We start from the raw sequence: 20,336 nt of genomic DNA on the forward strand, positions 1-20,336 counted from the left end.
TTCTTAACTGCGGTGACCAGACTCGAGAAAACTGACTGCGCCTCACCTCCTCAAATAAATGCCAACGCAACCGAGCCAGACCCGTGGGGACCATGACTCCGCGGCCCCGACAAACAAACGGTTGGTTCGAAAAACCTCTAGGTATACTTACCGATTACCGGTTAGGTGGCAAAGAGGCCCAAAAAAAAGTTTTTTGAGCGCAAATTCTTCAAATTCTGCGTTCTTATTCTTACGAGGGGTGTCTAGACTTCCAGGTGCGAGACGGGCCAAGCCGCGTTGGGTCGGGCCATCGTGGCCTACCGTATGAGCACGACCCAAACCCCGACCCGTGCGTTGTGGTTACGAACATGCTCGAGTGGGTTTACCGTATACCAGTTTGGCGACACAGTGCCCCAAAAATAAATTTTTGGTCCGAAATCCTTGAGGTTCAACATTCTTATCGTCCACTGCCGTGACCAGATTCTGGTGGTTCACTGTTTCCCTCGACTTAACCTCGACCCGCAGCGCCACCGTCGTCTACGCCGTCCATCCTAAAGCTGTAACGACTCACCGTCAATATAGAGGATCGCGAAGAAGAGGGATAGTGAAGGGCGGACGAAGGTAAAAAAGATGGGCTTCTCGGAAGACGAAGAGATGGGCATAGGAAGAGGAGGGACTGAGAAGGACCGGTGAAAGCTGTTGATCCTTGGGGAAGGAGATGAATGGCAAGGCGGATGTCCAACCCAAATCCCCCTTCCGCCTCCACCGGCCTAACGCAAACGGATGCCTCCGTCGCTGTCGCCGCTCCTTCCGCTCCATCGGGTCCAATCACCCAGACGACGCGCTCAGCTTTGTGAGTCCATCAGACAAAAGGAGATGGCAATCAATCAGGCTGCGCGGAGGTTCCGAACCATGATAGACGGCTACAAGCACTGCTTCCTAAGCTTACCGCACGCGCGTCTGGTGTCAAAAGGCCCCAAAAAAAAAAAAAAATTTTGTCAAAAGCTTCAGTTTCTGTACTCTTATACTTACTTTTAGTGAGCGTATTCAAGAAATCGAACCGGCCAATCTCGTGAGTGGGCTTCTACTTAGGTGTGATCGAACAGGCCGGACCGGCTTGAGTTGGGCCGACTTGGCCCATATTCTCTTACCCGCAAAGCGAGACATCAACACCGTCCCTTGGCTTACCGCAGACACCATCGATGTGAGCGTATTATTTCAGATGTCAAATCCGAGGGGTTGGTTCTCTGTTCTTAGTCTTACTAGAGACGGCCGGATTCAGATGTTACCATTATCTGCTACTGCTCTCGATGGTCGATGATGACTGTGTTCCGCCGTGTCCCAGTAGCACCACCACCGATCTGCTCGTGTCACCAAAGAAGATTAGGAGGTAGTCGAAGGAGAGGTAGTATATCGCTCGCGCTGCTTCCGCCTGAAATGTGAGAAAAAGGATTGCGCAAGCGGCGGCTGGAGGAGAGGAGGAGATGGTGGTGGTCTTCCTATTCGTTTTCGGGGATTCGGATAGGACAGTATAAGAGGCAATCTCCCAAATAGATGGATTCCACTTGGAAGGCACACTTGTGTCGAGTCAGGAGAAAGCTACCGGCCTCGACGACGGTTAGTAGATTTGTGATAGAAAAATACAAGGTAAATCCAGTGGGTTCCTTGTTTCTCCAATACCATCTTGGGTAGAAAAATCTAGTGGTTACTTATTTCTCTCAGTCAAGACAGCCTCGGAAAACCCAGTATTCGCAGGCATCAAATGTTAAACGACAATTGATGATCGGAAAAAAAAAAAACAAAAGTGGCCTTGTACACCGACGACGCCAATAATGGCACACGAGAAAAACAGGCTCTGACGATCTTAACCAGCAGCAGCAGATTCATGTCCTATATATAAATGAGCTACTCACAATTGTCTGAGGGAGTAAAATTGCATAGGAAGGGAAGTGGTATAAAAGGAGTGCTTTGAGCCACCACCCATTGATACGATTAAAGTGGAACGCGTGATTGCAAACACCTAAGCAGATGAGCATAGAGTCAACAGAAAGAATTGCACAGAAGACGGAGGCAGCGAAGCATTTGATGTTTGGAACATATACAAGAATGTATGACTCACTGGCTGGCTCAATGGACCTACTGCCAAATCACAAATAGAAAGCAACTGTTCAAACATCTTAGATTAAAAAAAAGAAATATAGAGAGAAAACAACTTTTACCAACTTTGAAACCAAACCAGAATCGAATGTGTTGGCTAGGTTAAGCCTTGACAGTTGTTCGTAAGGTCCTCGGATCGAATCCCGTCTTCACCTATATTACCATTTGCAGATTAAAAAAAAGAAAACCTTTGAAATCAGAATCAGATTGTGTATTATGGATGTAGTTTCAGCGGCAGCATACATTGTGGCTGATAATTTCACTCGCATGGCTCAGCTTCAACTAAAGCACAAAAAATGACAGACAAAATTAGACCAATAAACATTTACAAGTAAGTCTCTATCACAATGATCTAATGAAGCTTTTCCAAATCCATTTCTTATATATCTCGATCCGACAGGCAAAGGAACTGAATGTACAAGCAACCATGCTACCATACCAATGTATAACCAATTTTTAATCATTTAATGCCGAAGTTTTTGTATGCTTTTAGTTCATAGTGTCGTTATCTATGTTTGATAGAATTCTAATGCTGCCAAGAGATTCAGTTGATGCAAGAACAAATAAAATCGATACATCACAGATTCAGTTGAGTTAAAACCCCAGTGAACTCAAACTCACTCGGCAGGCAGGACATTGATGGGTAACTAACTAACTAACTAACTAACTAACTAGGCATCGAGAGTTTGGTCCAAAATGAATTCAATGTTTCTAAAACAGCGTTGGTCTCGGAGGCTCGATCAGAATTCTAAATTATGCTGGTTAAACTGTGGGACGAATTGATGTCTGAACCAATATTTGTGAGCAAACGAATTCGATCGAAACAGGAAACCTATAATAACACTCATTTTCGGCGACAAAATAGAATGTTACGATATTGAGATAAATGACACTCTCGAGAAACATACTAATTTGCGGCATACAAAATTTTCATGAAAGTTAAAACCATATAGGAGGATCGTTCAAGACAAGAAAGCCGAAAAGAACTCGCATCGCACGAGTAACAAAACGTGAGGCAGACGCACTCGCGTGTATAGGCTGGCGCTCAACGCCTGCTGCAAGGAGATTTCAGAACCAAGAACAACCAGATCTGAAACTCCAACCATATACATAAACCTAAAGAATCACCGAAACATGCGACCAAGACGGAGCAAATCAAGAAAATATACAAGGGGAAAGGCAGGTCACAGAGGACCAGGATGTGATTCCCACAATTATCCACCACGACATCAAATCAGTCAATCAATTGGAAAGATCCACGGAAAAAGAATCAAGACCCCAAGTGAAACAATCCATACAAAGTGCAAAGCGCCATCGGCGATCGGACACATACCCCAGGCCCAGAGGGCGATAGCATTCCACTTGTTGATCCCAAACGTGTTCGGCTTCTTCGATAAGGACGACTACCCGGCAGCGCCACTGGACCGTTCGCGGGCCGGAACCATGTTGATGTCGGTGCGGAGGGAAGCCATGGATGGAAGCGAGGAGGAGGGTTTGGTGATGCCGAGGAGGGGCACCGCATGATCGCCGAGCTTCTAAATCATTATGATATGAATAATAATAATAATAATATTATTATTAAAGGGTTGTCATGTGTTTGGGTCGTTTCACGTGAGTGAGATGTACATCGTACTTTGCCCAACAAAAATTATTTGATGGCGTATCGTACCATACCGGCAAAGCAAAGCAAAGCAAAGTGTGGCTTACGTCCCAAGTGCCGTGAGAGCCGACTAGACGTGCTACGACAAAAATTATTCCGTTTTTAATTTCTATAATTCATAAAGCGATGAAGAATATAGTAGTTTATGTGACGACCCCACCACCAAATCGTTCGACGTCCAATTAAATTCCATGTCAAGCCCCCCCCCCCCCCCCCCCCCCCCACCCCCTCCAAAACACATAATAACAACAACCCCTGGAATCGAACCGATAATAATACCATCTACCACCTGCGGAAATCCGGTTAAGCATTGATCCCTCCGAGCCGAACCTTGAAATCAAATCCACGTCGAAAAAAAGTACAAGACAGTGCGCTTGGCTTCGAAGCAAGAAGACAAGTGAAGAGAGCTTCCATGGATGTGGTGTGGTGTGGTGTGGTATGATGTGAGTATAGTGTATGATACAAAAGTTGAGGTCTTCTTCCATCACGCGCTTGGCTTGTTGGCTTGGATCGACGAAGCAGGATGAGTTGCTGCTCCCTTGGAAACTCCACCCGCTGCATTCTTGGTGGCGACGCTGGATTTCGACGCTCCGTCGCAAGCGGGTTGTGCATCCCGGTTGGCTACCTTGGAAGCAGGTTTCAGGGTGGGAATGTCGAACTCGAGTCCGTCTTCTATGTCATTATCTTTGACAGCACGGGGATGATGCCTGCGCCGGGAGCCAGACTTTGGCTCCGACATCAGTCGAGCGCATAGCCGTCCGGCGACGCATGCGATGATGGCCAGCACAGCAATCACTCCGAGTACGATGAAGACGGGGCCGAACGAGCCCTTGGAGTCCGAGGATGAAATCGGCGTCGACTGGGGAAGCGACGACATGTTTTCCCTGTGTTGCGTCCGGTGTCAAGAGGAGCAACCTGCCTGCTACGGAGAAAGGGGAGTCGAGTCTCGTGGGTGGCGATGGCTGTGAATGTGGCCAACTTATGGATGATGGAAAGCAGGTGGAAGGGGCTTTGTTTGTTCAAGAGCCATGATATTCTCGAACTCTTTTCTCCAGCTTTCCAGCTTTTGAATGCTCGGAAGGAGAGAAAGCTGGGGGAATATATGGGGAGGCTTTGGAGCTGGCCAGCAACTGTAGGGGATTTAAAGCTTTAAGAGTTTGAGATGTTGGATCAAAAGAAGGGGACGAGATCATTGTTCTGTCCCTTTTAGCAGACGGCGGTAGGAGTGGGGGCTAAACCCCAGATTCCAGATGGCTTGTCGGACTAACAAATGCCAGCCTACAACCGACGATACGCTAGCTTATTACTAGTTACTTTAGGATTAAGCTTGACGGAGAAGCTGCTCGTACGAAAAAGAGTCGTATAACATCTTTTGAGGGAGGGGGGACTCACGATCGCGGAGAGCATCATGTCTGCGTGCTCTTCTTTGACTGGGCCACGATCGACAGTTTTGGTTTTTGCTTTGAAGAACCCAACCTGCAAAAGAAAAGCTCAAGGAACACGGAGGAGGAGCTGAGCCGAGCAGAGCTGAGCTGCACCATGAAAGAACGAGCCAGCCCTGATCCCATCCTTCACGTCAGTTCAGTCGTGTAAGCTCCTTGAAGAATTGACCCTTGGGATGTCTGGCAGGCATGGTGAAGGGTTACGCCAGCAAGCTGCAACATCAGCTACAATGATATCAATACCGGGTTCTTCAAAGGAGACTAAAATGGAAGGGAACCGATCTAATAGATCAAATAGGTGATCGGCATTCAATGATTCATAACCACAAAACCTCTTCAAAAGCCAGTTCGATCGATTCATCTGAAAACTCAGCGAAGCCTCAACACCGAGGCTTCTCCTTTTCCTTGAACAGTGCCAACAGGGACACACCACAAACCTTCACCACCTTGAACCGTACTCCGGGGATGTCACCGTCTGCATGGCCTTTCCGTCCAAATCCAGCAATCAAGACCTCGTCCTGTGAAACCAATGCAAACGGAGGACATACTCGTGAGAAGCAGATGGTACTGACGAGCAAGGACATTAGAACTTGCGGGCACTCAGAATATGCTCAGAGCGGATCCTGAGAGAGATGTCATGCAATGCTGAGAATGAACATTTACAACCTCAGCGATGTGTGCCTGGTTGGAACGCATACCGGTGTCAACTGGTGCATACAAGTGTGAGCAAGACCACCACAGTAATGTCTCCTAACATCAAATCTTTGATAACAAGTCCACTAGATCAGTCTTTGGAGACATCAATCGCACATGAAATTTCTAGGCAAACCAAACCCCAACTTACGTTTTCTTCTATGAAATTTAAGCAGCCATCATTTGGAACAAAGGTTGCAATTTTCTTCCCATTCTTTATCAGCTGAACTCTAGCACACTTTTGGATAGCAGAATTCGGCTGCTTAGCTTCTATGCCTATGCGAGAGGAAATCAATCTAATGTCAGTCCCCCAAACATAAGCAACATCGAACAGTATTAAAAATCAGAAAGAATAACAAGTAACATCATATGGCTTACATCGTCTCTAGGACAATACCATTGGCACGCGAAGAACCAGCAAAGGGTTTTTTTCCACTCATTGCCAAGATGGCTTTTCTTGTATGCTTTATCTGCCCATCTTTGCCTCCTCCTGTGGGTTTTTAGCTTGCGCCCAGCTCCCATACCACGAGTCTTCCTGTGATAGAACTTAAGATTGTTAAAAGATCATCTATCTATCTTCACTCAAACAAATTCCCTTGCTGATCACTTCATTTTTTGGGGTGACTTCAAATTCCACTTCTTATCATGCACATCGAAATCTAACATCAACCATTCAAAATTTTGCTAGAGCCCTGCATCATTTTCCTTTCAGTAGGCCACTATATGTGCTAACGAGAATCCAAACTAGAAATGCATCATTCTACCATACAAACCCAACAAACGGTACTCTCAATTAATTTTAATTATAGTCATAGACAAGCACATTTTCTCCTTGCCACAGAATAAGACTGAAAGAACAACATCACTGTCCTTTGTTCTGATGCAATCAACCAATGGGAAAAATAAGTTCAGGATCTCTTTCATGTTAGGCGGTTCCAAGTTGACAAGTAGTCAAGTACCGATAAGAACCCATGAGGACCAAATAAAATTAAAAAGTCTGCAGTCGATACAATCAAAAGAACCTATACAAGGCAGTCATCATTCTACACGCTGCTTACGGTATTGAAAATGTGAGTGGTATTATTGCCTTCCATGTGAACTTGTTCACAATGATACAAGTCAGGCAGGCAACAAAATACAACCTTAGCTACAACAGACTCAAGGTCCTTTTATCAGTCGCTCACTCACTCATCATCATACACATGACGTGATAACTCCAGTATAGCGAGCAATATAAAGGAGTTACAAATTCCAACTCCGAATTCCTCAAAATTCTGATGTTTCTTCTACTCGGGCAAAGAAGATTTGTCATTTTAGTGCACGGGAAAAACCTAACTTTCAACAATATCATCGTTAGAACCGGTATTCATCGATCATAACTGCATCCAATTCTATTAAAATCACAAAAATCGGAATCCCAATCATCAAACTCGTTTCTTTTCTTCTCCGATTCTCCTAAAAACCTAAAGCAACTAAAGCACCATATCGAAGTAAGCAAAACATAATTCACCCCTCATAAAAACAAGATCGGGAACCCAACCCAACCCAACCCAACGAACACAAAGAACATACAAGGGAAAAGGCAGGTGAATCAAGAAGGATCCGATCGAGTTCCCGGCGGAACACAATCCAAACACCAGACAAGCATTTCAAACGTTGCATTCCGAATTGATGAGGCAATCGAGAACAAAATTAGTATCGTTGCCGCGAAAACTCACCCCGTATCGTCGGACGCCGAAGCTCGCTTTCCTCTCCGGTCGATGCGGAGGATCCGAAAGCGCGGGTGCGGTGGAAGCCCCAGCCGCTCCATTTTATAAACGATCCAAGTAGGGTAGACCGGGCGTACCCATGGGCCACGCGAGAACCCATGGCCCGAACCAGAAATATCCGGCCTTGATTACATTAATATGTCCATTCGAATTAGACTCGATCTTCGTCTGGGTTCCCGCATGGTCAACGCTTATCAAGCCTAGTCCGGTTTGGCTCTGTGCGCGGCGTCAGTCATCTTCCACTAAATTGAATTAAGGTATAAAAATTTTCCACTCAGAAAAAATCTTTTTTTTTTTTAAATACGAAAAATCATTTTGCTCATGACCTCCTGTCGGACCCGCCTCCACCTCACATCACCGCCTTGCGCGGCCCCTGTGCCATCCTGCACTGCCCCTCACGCGTTGAGACGGTGATACGTCCGACGAGGGCCAGGCGCTAGTAGCGGAACCCTGCGTGAGGGTTGCGGGTGAGGCGTGTAGGGGTGGGGCCAGTGGAGTCAACGGAGGTGACGACGGCCCTCCTGCGCGGGCTATCGGCGAAGGCGAAGGCGGGTCCGGCAGAAAAAAAAAAAAAATAATAATAATAATAATAATAATAATAAATTTTCAAATTTGCTAAGAGCACTTGATGAGACTTGGTGAGTCGCCGCTCGTCTCCTTTCCAAGCGTGGGGCAGAGAGATAAAAGAGTTAGGAGTTGAGGCTTCGTGTGATGGTTGTTCTCGGAGCAAGATATCATTTATTAATGTTTCGTCAAATAACTATTGATTGACTTGTTCGAGAAATATTGGCTAATTTAAATTGCTTGTGTTGCAATTACATGAACAGCACGACGATCAGTACACTTTTGTGCGATAATTGGGTCGGGGCATCACTGCTATGATGTGCTTTCGCCCATCTAATTCGGTACACTTTTTTAAATTCATTTCATCAACAACACGTAAGAGTAACATCTAATTTGCTTCCATTCATCCATCAACACATCTATCCAGTGGCTTGGACGATTCGAGAAGCAAGACACGGATAGAAACTTCCAACGGTGGAACTAAATTTCAATGCGATTTCCATCCGTCGACACACACGAATGTTTCTTGATCTCCGAAGAAGAAGAACCATGGTCTTCTAGTTCGTACTAGAGAGATTGAATTCTGCTTTGAAATCCATGGTTTACCGGAGCTTTAGGCACCTCCGCCTGCAAAATCGTGTGGTAACTATCAGAAACCACTGTGAAATGCATAAAAAGAATGGCTGGCATCGGGTGGCACCACGCCATGGGAAGTTACTATGTTAAAAGCACCACCAGTTCGTTCATGCAGCTCTTGGAAAATCGAGTTAATTAAAAAGCTTGTGTCAGTCATGATCTTTGGGTAGCCATCCATCCATATCTTATCGGATCTATGCAATTCTTATTGTTTTAGCATGTCTGTCCCGACGAATGGGTGGGGGGGATGGAGTTTAGAATGGCATACATGGAGATCAAGCATGGTTGGATCGAGGCAGAGAGAGGGTAGTTCTCGGCGTCATATGAAACAGGAGCCAGACAAGGATGAGGAGTTTGTACAGAGTAGAGTTGGGACGATGTCCTCGGTGTCATGCAAAGCGCGAACCCATGTTGGTTTTTCCGGTTGGCATTTTGCCCAGCTGATAGCAACCGTTCCGACTTAGTCTCGTGATGATGCTTGAACAGGGTAAGGTGGTCTCGGAACGAGGGAGAAGACAAGGCAGGCAGGGATCCGTCATCATGGATGAGGCACAACAGCGACTGTGATCTTGGTTTCCATACACGAAGATAATTAGGTCGAGAAAGAAGGATCAGTGGACTCTCTTCCGGTCTTCAAACAAGCCCGTGCACTCTTTAGCAGTGGAAAGTGGATGTACGGCTACCTCTGTTCCTCATCGGCGCCACCGTCCCGGCTGCCGGAAGACTTGTAATTTGGATACGGCACCCGACCCGACTCGATGTGCTCGAGGTCCTCAAGCAGCAGCTCGTAGTGTTTCTTGACCTCTTCGGCGGTCTTCCCTCCGCCGACGGCTCGTGCCACATTCTGCCAGCGATCCGGGGTGTCTTTGTCGTACACCGCGAGAGCCCGCTCGAAGAGCTTGTTCTGCTGCGGAGTCCACGAGGAGGTCGAGCCACGTGAGAGCGATCCCGACGCCACGTTGCCGAGAGGATGACTCGAGAATGGAAGGAGGGAGGGGACTCCAGAATCGAATGGGAGATTGGAAGACGGGTGTGTGTGTGAGTGTGTATATATATAGTGTCAGCACTGTTTGCTGGAGGGCTGTTGTCGGCATGAGGAAACTGTTGCCAGGGTTATCTTTATAAGCAGCAGCTTGCTTGAGAACCACGAGATGGAGCTTAAGAGCAAGGGACAAGGAACAAGGAGGGGAGAGCTTTGCTGCGTGCGAGGTAGGGACATCATCATCGACAACACAAGGCTCAAGGAGGAGAGAGGAAAGGTCCCTCTCTCATCTTTTTTTTTTTTGGTCTCCCTATCTAAATGTAGACTTTCCAGCAATTTAAGCTCTATAAATTCCTTTGTGAGCACTTAATTATTCATATTTCATGATCTGTTGTAGCATGCCCTGGAGCTCTTGAGAGTCTGCTTCCCCGAGACGTTATGCTCGATGACTAATATTTTTGTTTGTCCTGTCCCGTAGATGGGTGGTTTTCATAATTAATAATTAAATTAATGTATATGGCAACTCAAGAGAGATCAGTTGCATTCAAGAAATAATGATTCTTATTATACCTTCCCGAGGAGGAGGGTACGTCAGGGGCATGATTCCCTTTGCCATGTCTTTATATGATTCTACTAATCTTGATTACGTCGATGGATCCTGCACAACTTGCGTAAAAAAGCAGTAGCGTTGTCGCGACCTCATCCCGTTTCCTTTTTGCAGTCGTAAAAGATGTGGTTCGGGATCGAGATGATCGCGTAGCCTACCCCGTTTCTTCTATCTTCTCCTCTGTTTTATTATTATTATTATTTTTCGCTTTATGGAACGATTTGATAGTCTTCCCTTTACCGTGGGAAGTCCTTCCGCATGAATGGACGTAAGTGGACTCAACTCTCACTGACGAAAGCTGTCCTACGTCCTATTCTTCTTCCAAAGGAAGGATATCGACGTCCAAAGAGCTGCCTGCCCACCTCGGCTCAATTTTTGTGGTCACACCAACTTCACGATCCCAAGCCAGCTTTGGCTGCTCTCTTCTACTTTTAGATCAATGTTCTTGAAGGGATTAGTGGTCTAATAACTCCCCTAAAGAACTAACTTACGATTTGTGGGGAGAGGGAAACATTTGCTGCGTGTTACACAGATCAACTGGGAAGTAAAGAAGGCTGTGCTACTGTAGATAGTAGCACTATCTACAGTGCTACAATCAGTATCATAGAATGCAGTGCATCGACATGCGATTGTTGGTCGATTCAAGAGATAAAAAACACTTGATTGAACAGTCGTAGACAAGTATAATACCATGAATGCACGAACAAAAAATGTGTCGGAAAATGGTCGCACACGCACTTCGACTGTCATTTCAAGAACTTAGTGAATGAATACTACCATGAATCACAGGAGCGATCATTTCCGCGAGGCTCTTCAAATGATATGGATTATTAGGTTGCTTGGTCAGCGGAGAGAGGAAAGATTTGGCCACGCTGCGTATGTTCTTGGAGCAGCGGCGAGAATGAATTGCTTCCAGTGTAATGACTGACAAAAGCATGTGTGAAATGACTGACAACGATGAAGACGAGAATGAATCACTTCCGCCTCTGAGATCTCAAAGTCCACAAACCCCAGCCGCCAAAGATACACCAACCATCGAGTAACCAAGTACTCGGATAAAACAGAGAAATATCGATTCATTCACATGCTGGCTTAGTGTCAAAGGTGGTCAAGCAGATTGCGAATGCCTGAAACGCAGAGAGTGGATATCGATAATCCATAGTGAAGATGTCCTTTCCTATCTTACCGAATTGGAGGATAACCTTCTCTTGCTCTGCCAGAGACACCCCAAAGGAAGGATCTACGGCCGCCACAAGCTGAAAGTTCTTGACGGAAGCCACAGTGACTCGTCCCTTGAAGTCCAAGCACCAGCATTGGAGCTGCTCGTGCCACCTCGGGGATTTGTTCTTGAGAATCAGCGGGACCGAACCGGTGGGACCGTCGGAAGGAAAACCCCTTGCTGATTCCTCGTCTTCTGCGGCTGGTAAGCTCGAGAGGGGTTGTTGCCGTTCGTCGACGGATTGGAGAAAGCTGGTGGGTGCCGGGACACCCCCCCGGCCTTCCCGGAGGGAGGAGGCTGGAATCGAGTGCATGGTGCATTGTATTCTTCTGGGCCCTCGGGTTCGAAGGACATTAAATTCGTAGGAGACGGTAGCAACGTCGTAATTTCCAGCTGGATGTCTCGAGGACACTTGCTTGGAAGGGGCCCTTGGATTTGACGGAATGCTCGAAGAAGAAACAGGGGCATCATGAGGACACTGGCTATCGTAAACCATGAACTTGGTCCCCAAGAAATTTGACCTGGTTAAGATCCAAAAGACGATGGATCAGAGAATCAACAAAGCAAAAGGAACACAGATAAGAGAGAGTCAACAAGCGGCTGAGATCACTTGCCTCACTCTTCCGATGTAGGCGTTACTAGCTCGAGAGAAATTATCGGAGGCCAGCGAGATGACAAAATCGGTGCTAGTTGCACGTCTGGTCTTGTGGGCTGCAAGCAAAAGCTTGTCCTTCTGGCTCTGCAGCGCTATCATCATCACGGAACGTAACCAGCGAGCGTCAGTAATGGAACAGATTGGCAGCACCGAATCCCAAGCGACAAAATAAAAATCTAATTCGTCTCATCGGCAGCTACCGATAGAAGGAACTAACAAAGAAATTGCTCCAGTCGTCAGAAAGTGACTGTAAAACCAGGGTTTGTATCAAATCACAGCAACGTTGCTGATGTCTATGGCTACGGAGAACAAATGATGCGACACCAATTATGCACTAGTGTTTGAAAACTAGGAATAGATTGGATCGGTGCAAGGAAGGTCTCTCTGAGGACATCAACTTGGTTCAGACTTCAGACAATCATTAAAGCAAGCAAAGGAGCGATGCAAGGGAATTGCTTACATGGGGTCAGACCCAGGTACAAACGGAAGGTGGATGTCGTTCTCTCCCTCCTCACGAAGCACTGAATCGGATGATCTCGTGGTCCGGGCTGATTTTGAACACACAACCCACAGATCGATTAAGAAGATGATCAGTAAGTAATAAAAAATTTGCAGTGGACTGTTGCAAATCCAATTCGAGCTCCGAATCTAAAAGCGTCGAGGCAATCAGACAAGGCCAACCTGCTTGAGAGAAAGAGGAAAGGTGATCCGGCCACATTGCTCCGGTGACTTGACCACCTCTTTTGTGATGCCACGCCACCAGCGGCACACGGCCGCGCACGCCAGCACATGCCTCCTCGCCGGCCACGATGCCTCGCTTGCCTCCACCCTGCGGATGACATCAAACAGCAGTTCCGGCGGCAGGTTCACCCATCTACCCTCCGGGGCACCTTCGCGACCGTGCCCCATCGTTATCGCTCCTCCGCCGCCTTCGCCTTCTCCCCCGATCCCATCCGGCATCTCCTTGAGCTCACGGACGAGACTCTTTAACGGCATTTCCACCACCCTCCCCTTCTTTCCAGATCCGGGAGTCGCGGGATTCGTATAAACAAGAGAAATTGAGCGGGCGAACCTCGGATCGATCAGATCGATGAGGAAAAGGGGAATTCTTGGCTTTTGAGTCTCACTTCTTCTGGCTATGCATCAGGGCGGACGACGGATATCCCCTTCGAGGCCTTTCCCCCTTGTAATTCGTGTCTCTTCCTTCCCTCGAAAGAAATTTGATCTCTTCCGAAGCAAAATCCTTTATATTTTTTTTTTATTTCATCCGATCAAGAAGCTAAGTTGGCTCATCGAAGGGGCAAAAGAACCTCTTTTTTGCGTTGCGCTCACATCCCACGGAAACACAAAAAACAAAGGTGGCGCTCAGCTCCCACCTTTACCGTCTGTCACATGCATGGCACGTATCCGATCCACGATTGCTGCCGGTGTCGGTCGATGGACGTTGCCTCTTTCGAGCGCCCGAAGAGACCAACCAACCAACCATTTTCAAGTTGAGATGCAAAGCTAGTGATTTTGGCATTTATCACTTCCCTTGAATTCAAGATTTGGTTGGTTATCATCTAAATTAGAAACTTGCAAACACGCCCTGTAGTTAGTTAATCTTCGTTTATAATGACACCGTTTAGAAATATAAATGTTATGTTATTTTGCTAAAATAAAATCGAGGTAACTAATTTGTATGTATATACATACAACAATCAATCCATGGAAATGGAAACTTAGCGCGAATCTACAGATATCGGGCGTAAAGATGATGATGATGGAACATCCACCCGTTTTTCTCTTTTTTAATTTGTGCATAAAAAAATAATAATCCCTTCGAATACCAAACAAATTGTGTTACAGCTGCTCCTATCATGGAAGGAATAGGAATAGATAGCTAGCTGATCAAGCTATTCCATGGATGTCAAGAAGTCCCAACCATCATGATTCATTCATGTGGGGATAACACATGACGCATACAGGAGAGGCCCATCCCATGCCCTTTATCCTATTAAGATCAACCGGGGAAGAAGCCAGCCACATCCACCGGTTCAAAACAAAAAGCCTGGCATCTCGCACCTCCTTTGTGGAGCCCACAACCATGTTCCTGTTAACTAATAGTTGGCCAATCCTTGGAGTTGGTCCCTGGTCTTTGTTGTGTCCTAAGAACAACATGAAGTTTCTCAGATTGAGACATTCAGCAAGCAAGGATCTGTGTGCGTCTTGCTAACCAAGTTTAGTTGCACGACAATCAATTCCACCTTGAAAACCAAAAAGCAATGTAGGTAAACAAATACGTCTTTATTTGAGTGTTGGCTGAAGAGATTTGTACACAAAAAAAAAAAGGAAGAAAGCCAAAGCCAGAACAGCAAGGAGGCAACTAATGAACAAGGAGGTAACAACAGTACCAACCTATTAAAGTGGAAGAGAAAAAAAAAAAAAAAATGTATTCACACACAAATAACTGTTCCTAGCAAATACAGTAGTAATTCCGAGCGAGCGATAATGGCAATATCTGAATGCCCTCCTTAACCCACACCAGTGATCAATCCTTTGATATGCTGCTGCTGCTTCCAGGACTCTTTTTAGCTCCATATCTCTGATTCACAACCGATGACACCAAATTTAATTGAAAATTTGACAGAAATAAGATGTTCACAAAAGAACATGAACATAGACAGAAACATGCGTCTCAAATAACACAACTTCACAACATTTAAAGCCATAGCAGATTGCATAAAAGGGATGCATCCAAATGGCCCTCCGACAAAACACAAAAGTGTTTTTCACCCTACATCGGTAGCCAAATGTTTATTAGTACTTCCATGACATGGCACCAGATGTTTTAGAGCTGGGTGGCCTTTGTGTGTTTTGACACCCAATCATTCAAATTTCATAATGAAGTACCATCCAAACTACCAAAAGGATAGCCAAGCGATACAGCATGAAGTAATTATGGTACTCACCTTCTTCCCTATATTGAAAGGCACATACTTGTACTTGATCATGTGTACAATTTGGCGCTTCATTGTCAGGAAGAAAAGAACAATCCAGTAGCACAGTAGTATTGGCCAAAAGACAGGAACATCAAACATGGAAAAGAAAGTCATCACAAATGCAACACAGAAAGCTTTCGTTATGGAATACCTGAAAAAAAAAAAAAAAAACATGTAATATGAAGGAATTAGGTTCTCAAACTCAAGAAATCCTAGACAACTTAACAAACAAAAGAGAAGGAAAAATAGAAAAGATCAACCAGTTCAGAATCACCGAGAGTTCAAGGTTAAATAATAATAATATCTAATTGACAGCAGCAACAACCGATCATTCTTTTGTCACTACCCTATGGTTGCATGTCGACACATGCATGCATCACCATTTTATCTTGCACACAAGCAAACTAGACAAAATAATTTAAAATTCCTTGCCAAAACAAATAACTAAGCATAGCTTCCCGTATGAGTAGCATTCACGTTTTTGGCTTCAACATGCACGGGTTTGAAGAACTAAAAGCTAAATCAAGCAATTTCCAGACATTCCACTTTATATTCATAGATACTTTGTGTCAATATAAACAATGTTAAACATATAATATAATAAAGTAAAACATTTCTACCCCCACAACGTTCAGAAACTTTTGGTGGCAAAAGTACATACTCTGCTAAAGTAATCTAATAGTGCTCAACAAGCCAACGTTCCAACAGCAAGGATGAAGTTTTAATATTAGCACTGAACCTAGAGGTTAGAACCAGAGTAAATGAACCGAATCAAGTTGTCGGATCAGAAACAGTTGGGAGTTGGCTTAGGATCAGCAGGATTAGCCAAGATATGTTGGAAGTCTGAATACATAGAAATTGATTCAGACGCATTACTATTAGCTGGATTCAGAAGAATAAGTTGGGGCTGGGCGGAAATTCTTGCGATCGCATGTCAAACTACATTGCAATTAGTTAGAACCAGAGTAAATGAACCAAATCAAGTTGTTGGATCAGAAACAGTTGGAGTTGGCTTAGGACCAGCAGGATCAGCCAAGCTATGTTGGAAGTCTGGATACATAGAAATCGATTGAGACCAATAACTATTAGCTGGATTCAGAAGAATAAGTTGGGGCTGGGCGGAAATTCTTGCGATCGCATGTCAAACTACATTGCAATTAGTTAGAACCAGAGTAAATGAACCAAATCAAGTTGTTGGATCAGAAACAGTTGGAGTTGGCTTAGGACCAGCAGGATCAGCCAAGCTATGTTGGAAGTCTGGATACATAGAAATCGATTGAGACCAATAACTATTAGCTGGATTCAGAAGAATAAGTTGGGGCTGGGTGGAAATTCTTGGGATCACATGTCAAACTACATTGCAATTAGTTAATCTTTGAAACCATGGGATAAACTATTAATACATTATTTAACTAATTTCAAAATTCTGTTATGCAAAAGAAAGCACGAACAAGAATCATGTGATTGTTAGACCCTGTGCTTCAGAGATACTAATCTAGAGTTACAATAAAATTCATTTTTCCACCCACAACAAGCACATTTAGCTTCCTTAGGAAATCATTTGACTACCATGACACGGAGCACATAAGCACCACAAATCATTGTGTCTTGTAACTTTGTGACTTTGTGGTGGCGCACTCTTGCAACAACTTCTCTTCAACAATTCTCCAAAGGAAAGTTTTTAATCTTATGCGATTCACATAAAAAATTTATATCTATGTCCGATACCAGATTCAGCAACCAGCCAGATTAGTATGAACAACATACTAACACGTGCCACCCAAGACCACTGCAAAGATTATAATATACACTTGTCCTTGGTCAGATTAGAAAATGCCTATTAGCACCTAAAGATTCACAAATCAAAGTAATCTTGGATTTGGTATATAGCTATGGTGGACAACAATAGCTACAATCAATCTGACCATGATAGGCATGATGGTTTCACTATTCCGTGAGCTTTTAGAAGATGCAATTGACAGTAATAGCATCTAATATATAATAGCAACAAAGAGCAAAATTAAAGCATATTCACCGTAAATTGGAAATGGAGTTGAGAGAAAATCATGAAACAGTAAAAACTATAGTGAAGGTTTCAAATGAATAGAGAGATGCAGTCAGTGGAGTAAAATAATCGAAGCGAAGACTAATTAATGACTACACATCAATGAGGAAGAAAAAGAAGGCTAGACTTTACCAGAACTTGAATTCGGGGAGACGGCGAACAAAGGGTTTGAATTCATCGGAGCCCCTGGTGGGCAGGGCAGGCCCATCAGAAACTTCGAGCTCTGGATCCACGAGTGGCGACAAGAATCCAATCAAGATATTCAGAAGATAGATCCCTAAGCCGTAGCTGACGATATAAAACCCATGGACAAAATAAACACGCAGGACGTAGATCACCGCGACCACAGCGGTCCCGAGCCATCTTCCGGTCGTGTGAGGCGTCGATCTATCCAGGTAGTAACGGAAGGCTCTGGAGAAATCGCTTCTCCATTTCGACAGCGGATGCGAAGCAGCTGCGTCATCGCCCTCCATTCAAACAACTCCTCCCTAACTAGATATCAAGCAATCTGAGATTTCGTGGGTTTCTTTAGGTAGGATGTGCAATTGTAATTAGGTCGGCTAACAAGAAGATTGAGAGTGCAAAACCAAGAAAAAGAGATCAACCGGCAAAAGCGGCAGGAAATCACCTCCGAGATCAGGTTTTCCCTCTTTCCACTCGAGAGGTGAAGGCGATTCGAGACGAAGCAAGCGATCGTTCCGAAACAAACACTAAATTCCGGCTCCGACCAGGAAGGAACCCAAGCCAGAGTCGATCCACGGGAGAACCGGCGTTAGGGCTGCGCGGAGAAGGAGAAGGCGATTGGGATATCCGCAGTTACCCTGACCGATCAAACGGATGGAGGGCAAACGGGCAAGAAACATTGGGATTCTTCCGGGGGCTTTTACGGAGGAAGAAAGAAATCGGCCCAGTGGGCCGACATCGACGGATATGGATGCCGGCCTCATCTGGAACACACTAGAGAAGGTCGACTGTGTTCTCATCTGGCTTTCCTTCAAATGACTCGAAAAGGGCGACTGTCCCATAAGAATCATAGCTGGAGGTAGTGTGCGCCAAAACTGTTCGCGGCATGGCTGCGGGCTTTGGAATCTCCGGTGGAAGAATCGGTGCTTGTGGAGATGATAAACGAGCCCGTCTCTTCATCGAAAACATGAGCAACAGTGACGTAGATATTTCCAGAATGAGAAGGAAGAAAGGATCTACCGGACAGGTGAATTAGCTGCAAATTTCCTCTTGGCACCGATAGGTCGTCCTGAAACTTGCTCGCCTGGGTTGCAGTGTGCATGTTTGGTAGATGCGGGTGGCAACAGAGGTGGCAACAGAACCATGCGGCCGTGTCTGTCGACTGCGGTTATGTTTCCGGTACGAAGGAGACGAATGGAGTCTTTGAAGATAGATGAGTTCATGAACTTACGATTGACTTAGCGGAGCGTCTATCAGGCTGATGAACTGAACTGAAGACCGAGGCTTTTAAGGTACTGATTATTTTCCCGTCCTGGTTTGGAGCCAAGAGCAATGGCATAGCCCTTTTTGTTTCCTCTGCTAATCTCATGATATATATATATATATATATATATATATATATATATATATATATATATATATATATATATATATATATATATATATATATATATATATATATATATATATATATCATGCGGACATGTCTGATCCCTCTGTGGTTGAGAACCATTGATGGAGGGAAGATTTGCTCTATTACAAAAAATTTGTAGGTGCTCATTAAAATTAAAAAAAATCTTCTACTATGAAAGATGAGGAATGAGATGTTTAACATAGAAAAGCTATTACCTATATTAGAAGATAGATAAATGTAAATTTGCATGAGCATATTTTTGATGAAACCAGAGTCGATAATGTTTAGCAAATGTTATAAAATCTCTTTGTAAAAAAGACAATGAGAAATATAATTTCGCTTCTCATAAGGCTTTTCAGTTTAAAGTATAAAAATGATAGTAACATTATGGAGCACATAAGCTTACTTTAGAGTCTAACAAATAAGTTGGTTGTTATGAAAATGAATATAGATGATGAGATGCAAGGATTGTTATTTCATAACTCTTTATCGAAAAGTTGGGAAACATATGTGGTGATAATTTCTAACTCCACGCTAGGGAACTCTAACTATAGATATTGTTAAAAACAATTTGCTAAAAGAATATACCAGAAGTAAATAACAAGGAGAATCTTCTTTTAGTGCACTTGTTATTGAAAAACAAAAAAGACGTGGAAGAAGTTATGATAGAATTCCATGTGGTTATAGAGGAAGATTCAAGCTTAGAAAAGATATCAAGTGTTTTCACTACAACATGGCAGGTCACATAAATAAAGAGTATAGGTTTTGAAAGCGAGAACGGAATAAAAGGAAGAAAAATGAGAAATAGACCAATACAATTGCTGCTAAATGTGATATTATTATTATTTATGATAACGGATGTGTTAATCTTGCAGCTCATAATAGTAACTAGGTAATTGACTCTAATGCTTACTTTTCATGGTGATTTATTTAGATTTTACATTAGTAGTGATTTTGATAATGTTAAAATGGAAATAGTGGTACATCTAATATTGTGGGTATTGGAGGTATTTACTTGGAGACCAATACTAAGAGTAAATTGATACTCAAATACATTATACAGGTTCCAAATGTTGGTCTTATTTTGATATATACAGGTAAACTTGATGATGAGGGATTTATACATTATTTTAATGAAAGCAAATCGAACCTTATCAAAAGTTCTCTAGTTATTGTAAGAGGAAAGAAGCTAAAATTTTTCTTTGCCATGGAAGCTAAACTACACTAAGAAAAGATTAATACAATTCAAAATGGTGAATAAGAGGCTTGATCATATCAGTGAGAAAGGATTTTAAATTCTTGCTATAAAGCAGTTCTTATCGGAGTTGCA

General features: G+C 44.1%; 3 protein-coding genes, 1 long non-coding RNA gene and 1 pseudogene across 8 annotated transcripts; all 5 read right to left on the reverse strand.

Moving 5' to 3' along the window:
• Positions 1-1,843: 1,843 nt before the first annotated feature.
• On the reverse strand, positions 1,844-3,686 carry LOC135613769 (uncharacterized). Of its 3 annotated transcripts, XR_010487371.1 has the most exons (4): positions 3,470-3,686; positions 2,380-2,418; positions 2,203-2,289; positions 1,844-2,118 (listed from the first exon to the last, which is right to left on the reverse strand). It is a non-coding gene; the product is annotated as an uncharacterized LOC135613769 (long non-coding RNA). The 3 variants fall into 3 exon arrangements; XR_010487372.1 differs by lacking the exon at positions 2,380-2,418; XR_010487370.1 differs by having other exon boundaries at positions 1,844-2,289.
• A 413-nt stretch (positions 3,687-4,099) lies between these two features.
• On the reverse strand, positions 4,100-6,461 carry LOC135611189 (small ribosomal subunit protein uS12-like; annotated as a pseudogene).
• A 2,078-nt stretch (positions 6,462-8,539) lies between these two features.
• Positions 8,540-9,960, reverse strand: LOC135612183 (protein RADIALIS-like 3; the record flags this gene model as incomplete). The annotated part of the gene is made up of 1 exon (XM_065108080.1): positions 8,540-9,960. A coding segment is annotated over one exon (381 nt), but the record flags the coding sequence as incomplete, so codon positions are not given.
• Positions 9,961-11,540: 1,580 nt separating this feature from the next.
• Positions 11,541-13,829, reverse strand: LOC103976637 (tubby-like F-box protein 5). Its single transcript, XM_009391913.3, has 4 exons — positions 13,045-13,829; positions 12,824-12,911; positions 12,323-12,455; positions 11,541-12,229 (listed from the first exon to the last, which is right to left on the reverse strand). Exons 1-4 carry the CDS (start codon positions 13,357-13,359, stop codon positions 11,566-11,568), a joined length of 1,200 nt encoding a protein of 399 aa, XP_009390188.2. The 5' UTR covers positions 13,360-13,829; the 3' UTR covers positions 11,541-11,565.
• Positions 13,830-14,630: 801 nt separating this feature from the next.
• LOC103976635 (protein RER1B) lies at positions 14,631-18,331 on the reverse strand. Of its 3 annotated transcripts, none has more exons than XM_009391909.3 (4): positions 18,038-18,331; positions 17,542-17,897; positions 15,315-15,495; positions 14,631-14,947 (listed from the first exon to the last, which is right to left on the reverse strand). In XM_009391909.3, the coding sequence occupies exons 2-4, from the start codon at positions 17,880-17,882 to the stop codon at positions 14,894-14,896; spliced, it is 576 nt and encodes a 191-aa protein (XP_009390184.2). In that variant the 5' UTR covers positions 17,883-17,897; positions 18,038-18,331; the 3' UTR covers positions 14,631-14,893. The 3 variants fall into 3 exon arrangements, with proteins under 3 accessions (XP_009390184.2, XP_009390185.2, XP_009390183.2); XM_009391910.3 differs by having other exon boundaries at positions 17,542-17,917; XM_009391908.3 differs by having other exon boundaries at positions 17,542-17,901; positions 18,038-18,277.
• Between the last annotated feature and the right edge of the window lie 2,005 nt (positions 18,332-20,336).

The sequence above is a fragment of the Musa acuminata genome, chromosome BXJ1-2 (genome assembly GCF_036884655.1).
Source record: "Musa acuminata AAA Group cultivar baxijiao chromosome BXJ1-2, Cavendish_Baxijiao_AAA, whole genome shotgun sequence".
NCBI lineage: Eukaryota > Viridiplantae > Streptophyta > Magnoliopsida > Zingiberales > Musaceae > Musa > Musa acuminata.

Bases quoted from the DNA above. Each gene is read 5' to 3' on its own strand.
- LOC103976635 (XM_009391909.3), bottom strand. From the start codon at position 17,882: ATGGAGGGCGATGACGCAGCTGCTTCGCATCCGCTGTCGAAATGGAGA. The intron at 15,496-17,541 runs GTAAAGTCTAGC...TTTTTTTTTCAG, and splicing joins CTCCCCGAATTCAAGTTCTG to GTATTCCATAACGAAAGCTT. The intron at 14,948-15,314 runs GTGAGTACCATA...GTTGTGAATCAG, and splicing joins CTTTCAATATAGGGAAGAAG to AGATATGGAGCTAAAAAGAG.
- LOC103976637 (XM_009391913.3), bottom strand. From the start codon at position 13,359: ATGCCGTTAAAGAGTCTCGTCCGTGAGCTCAAGGAGATGCCGGATGGG. The intron at 12,912-13,044 runs GTTGGCCTTGTC...GTTCAAAATCAG, and splicing joins TTCCTCTTTCTCTCAAGCAG to CCCGGACCACGAGATCATCC. The intron at 12,456-12,823 runs GTAAGCAATTCC...TGATGATGATAG, and splicing joins GTACCTGGGTCTGACCCCAT to CGCTGCAGAGCCAGAAGGAC.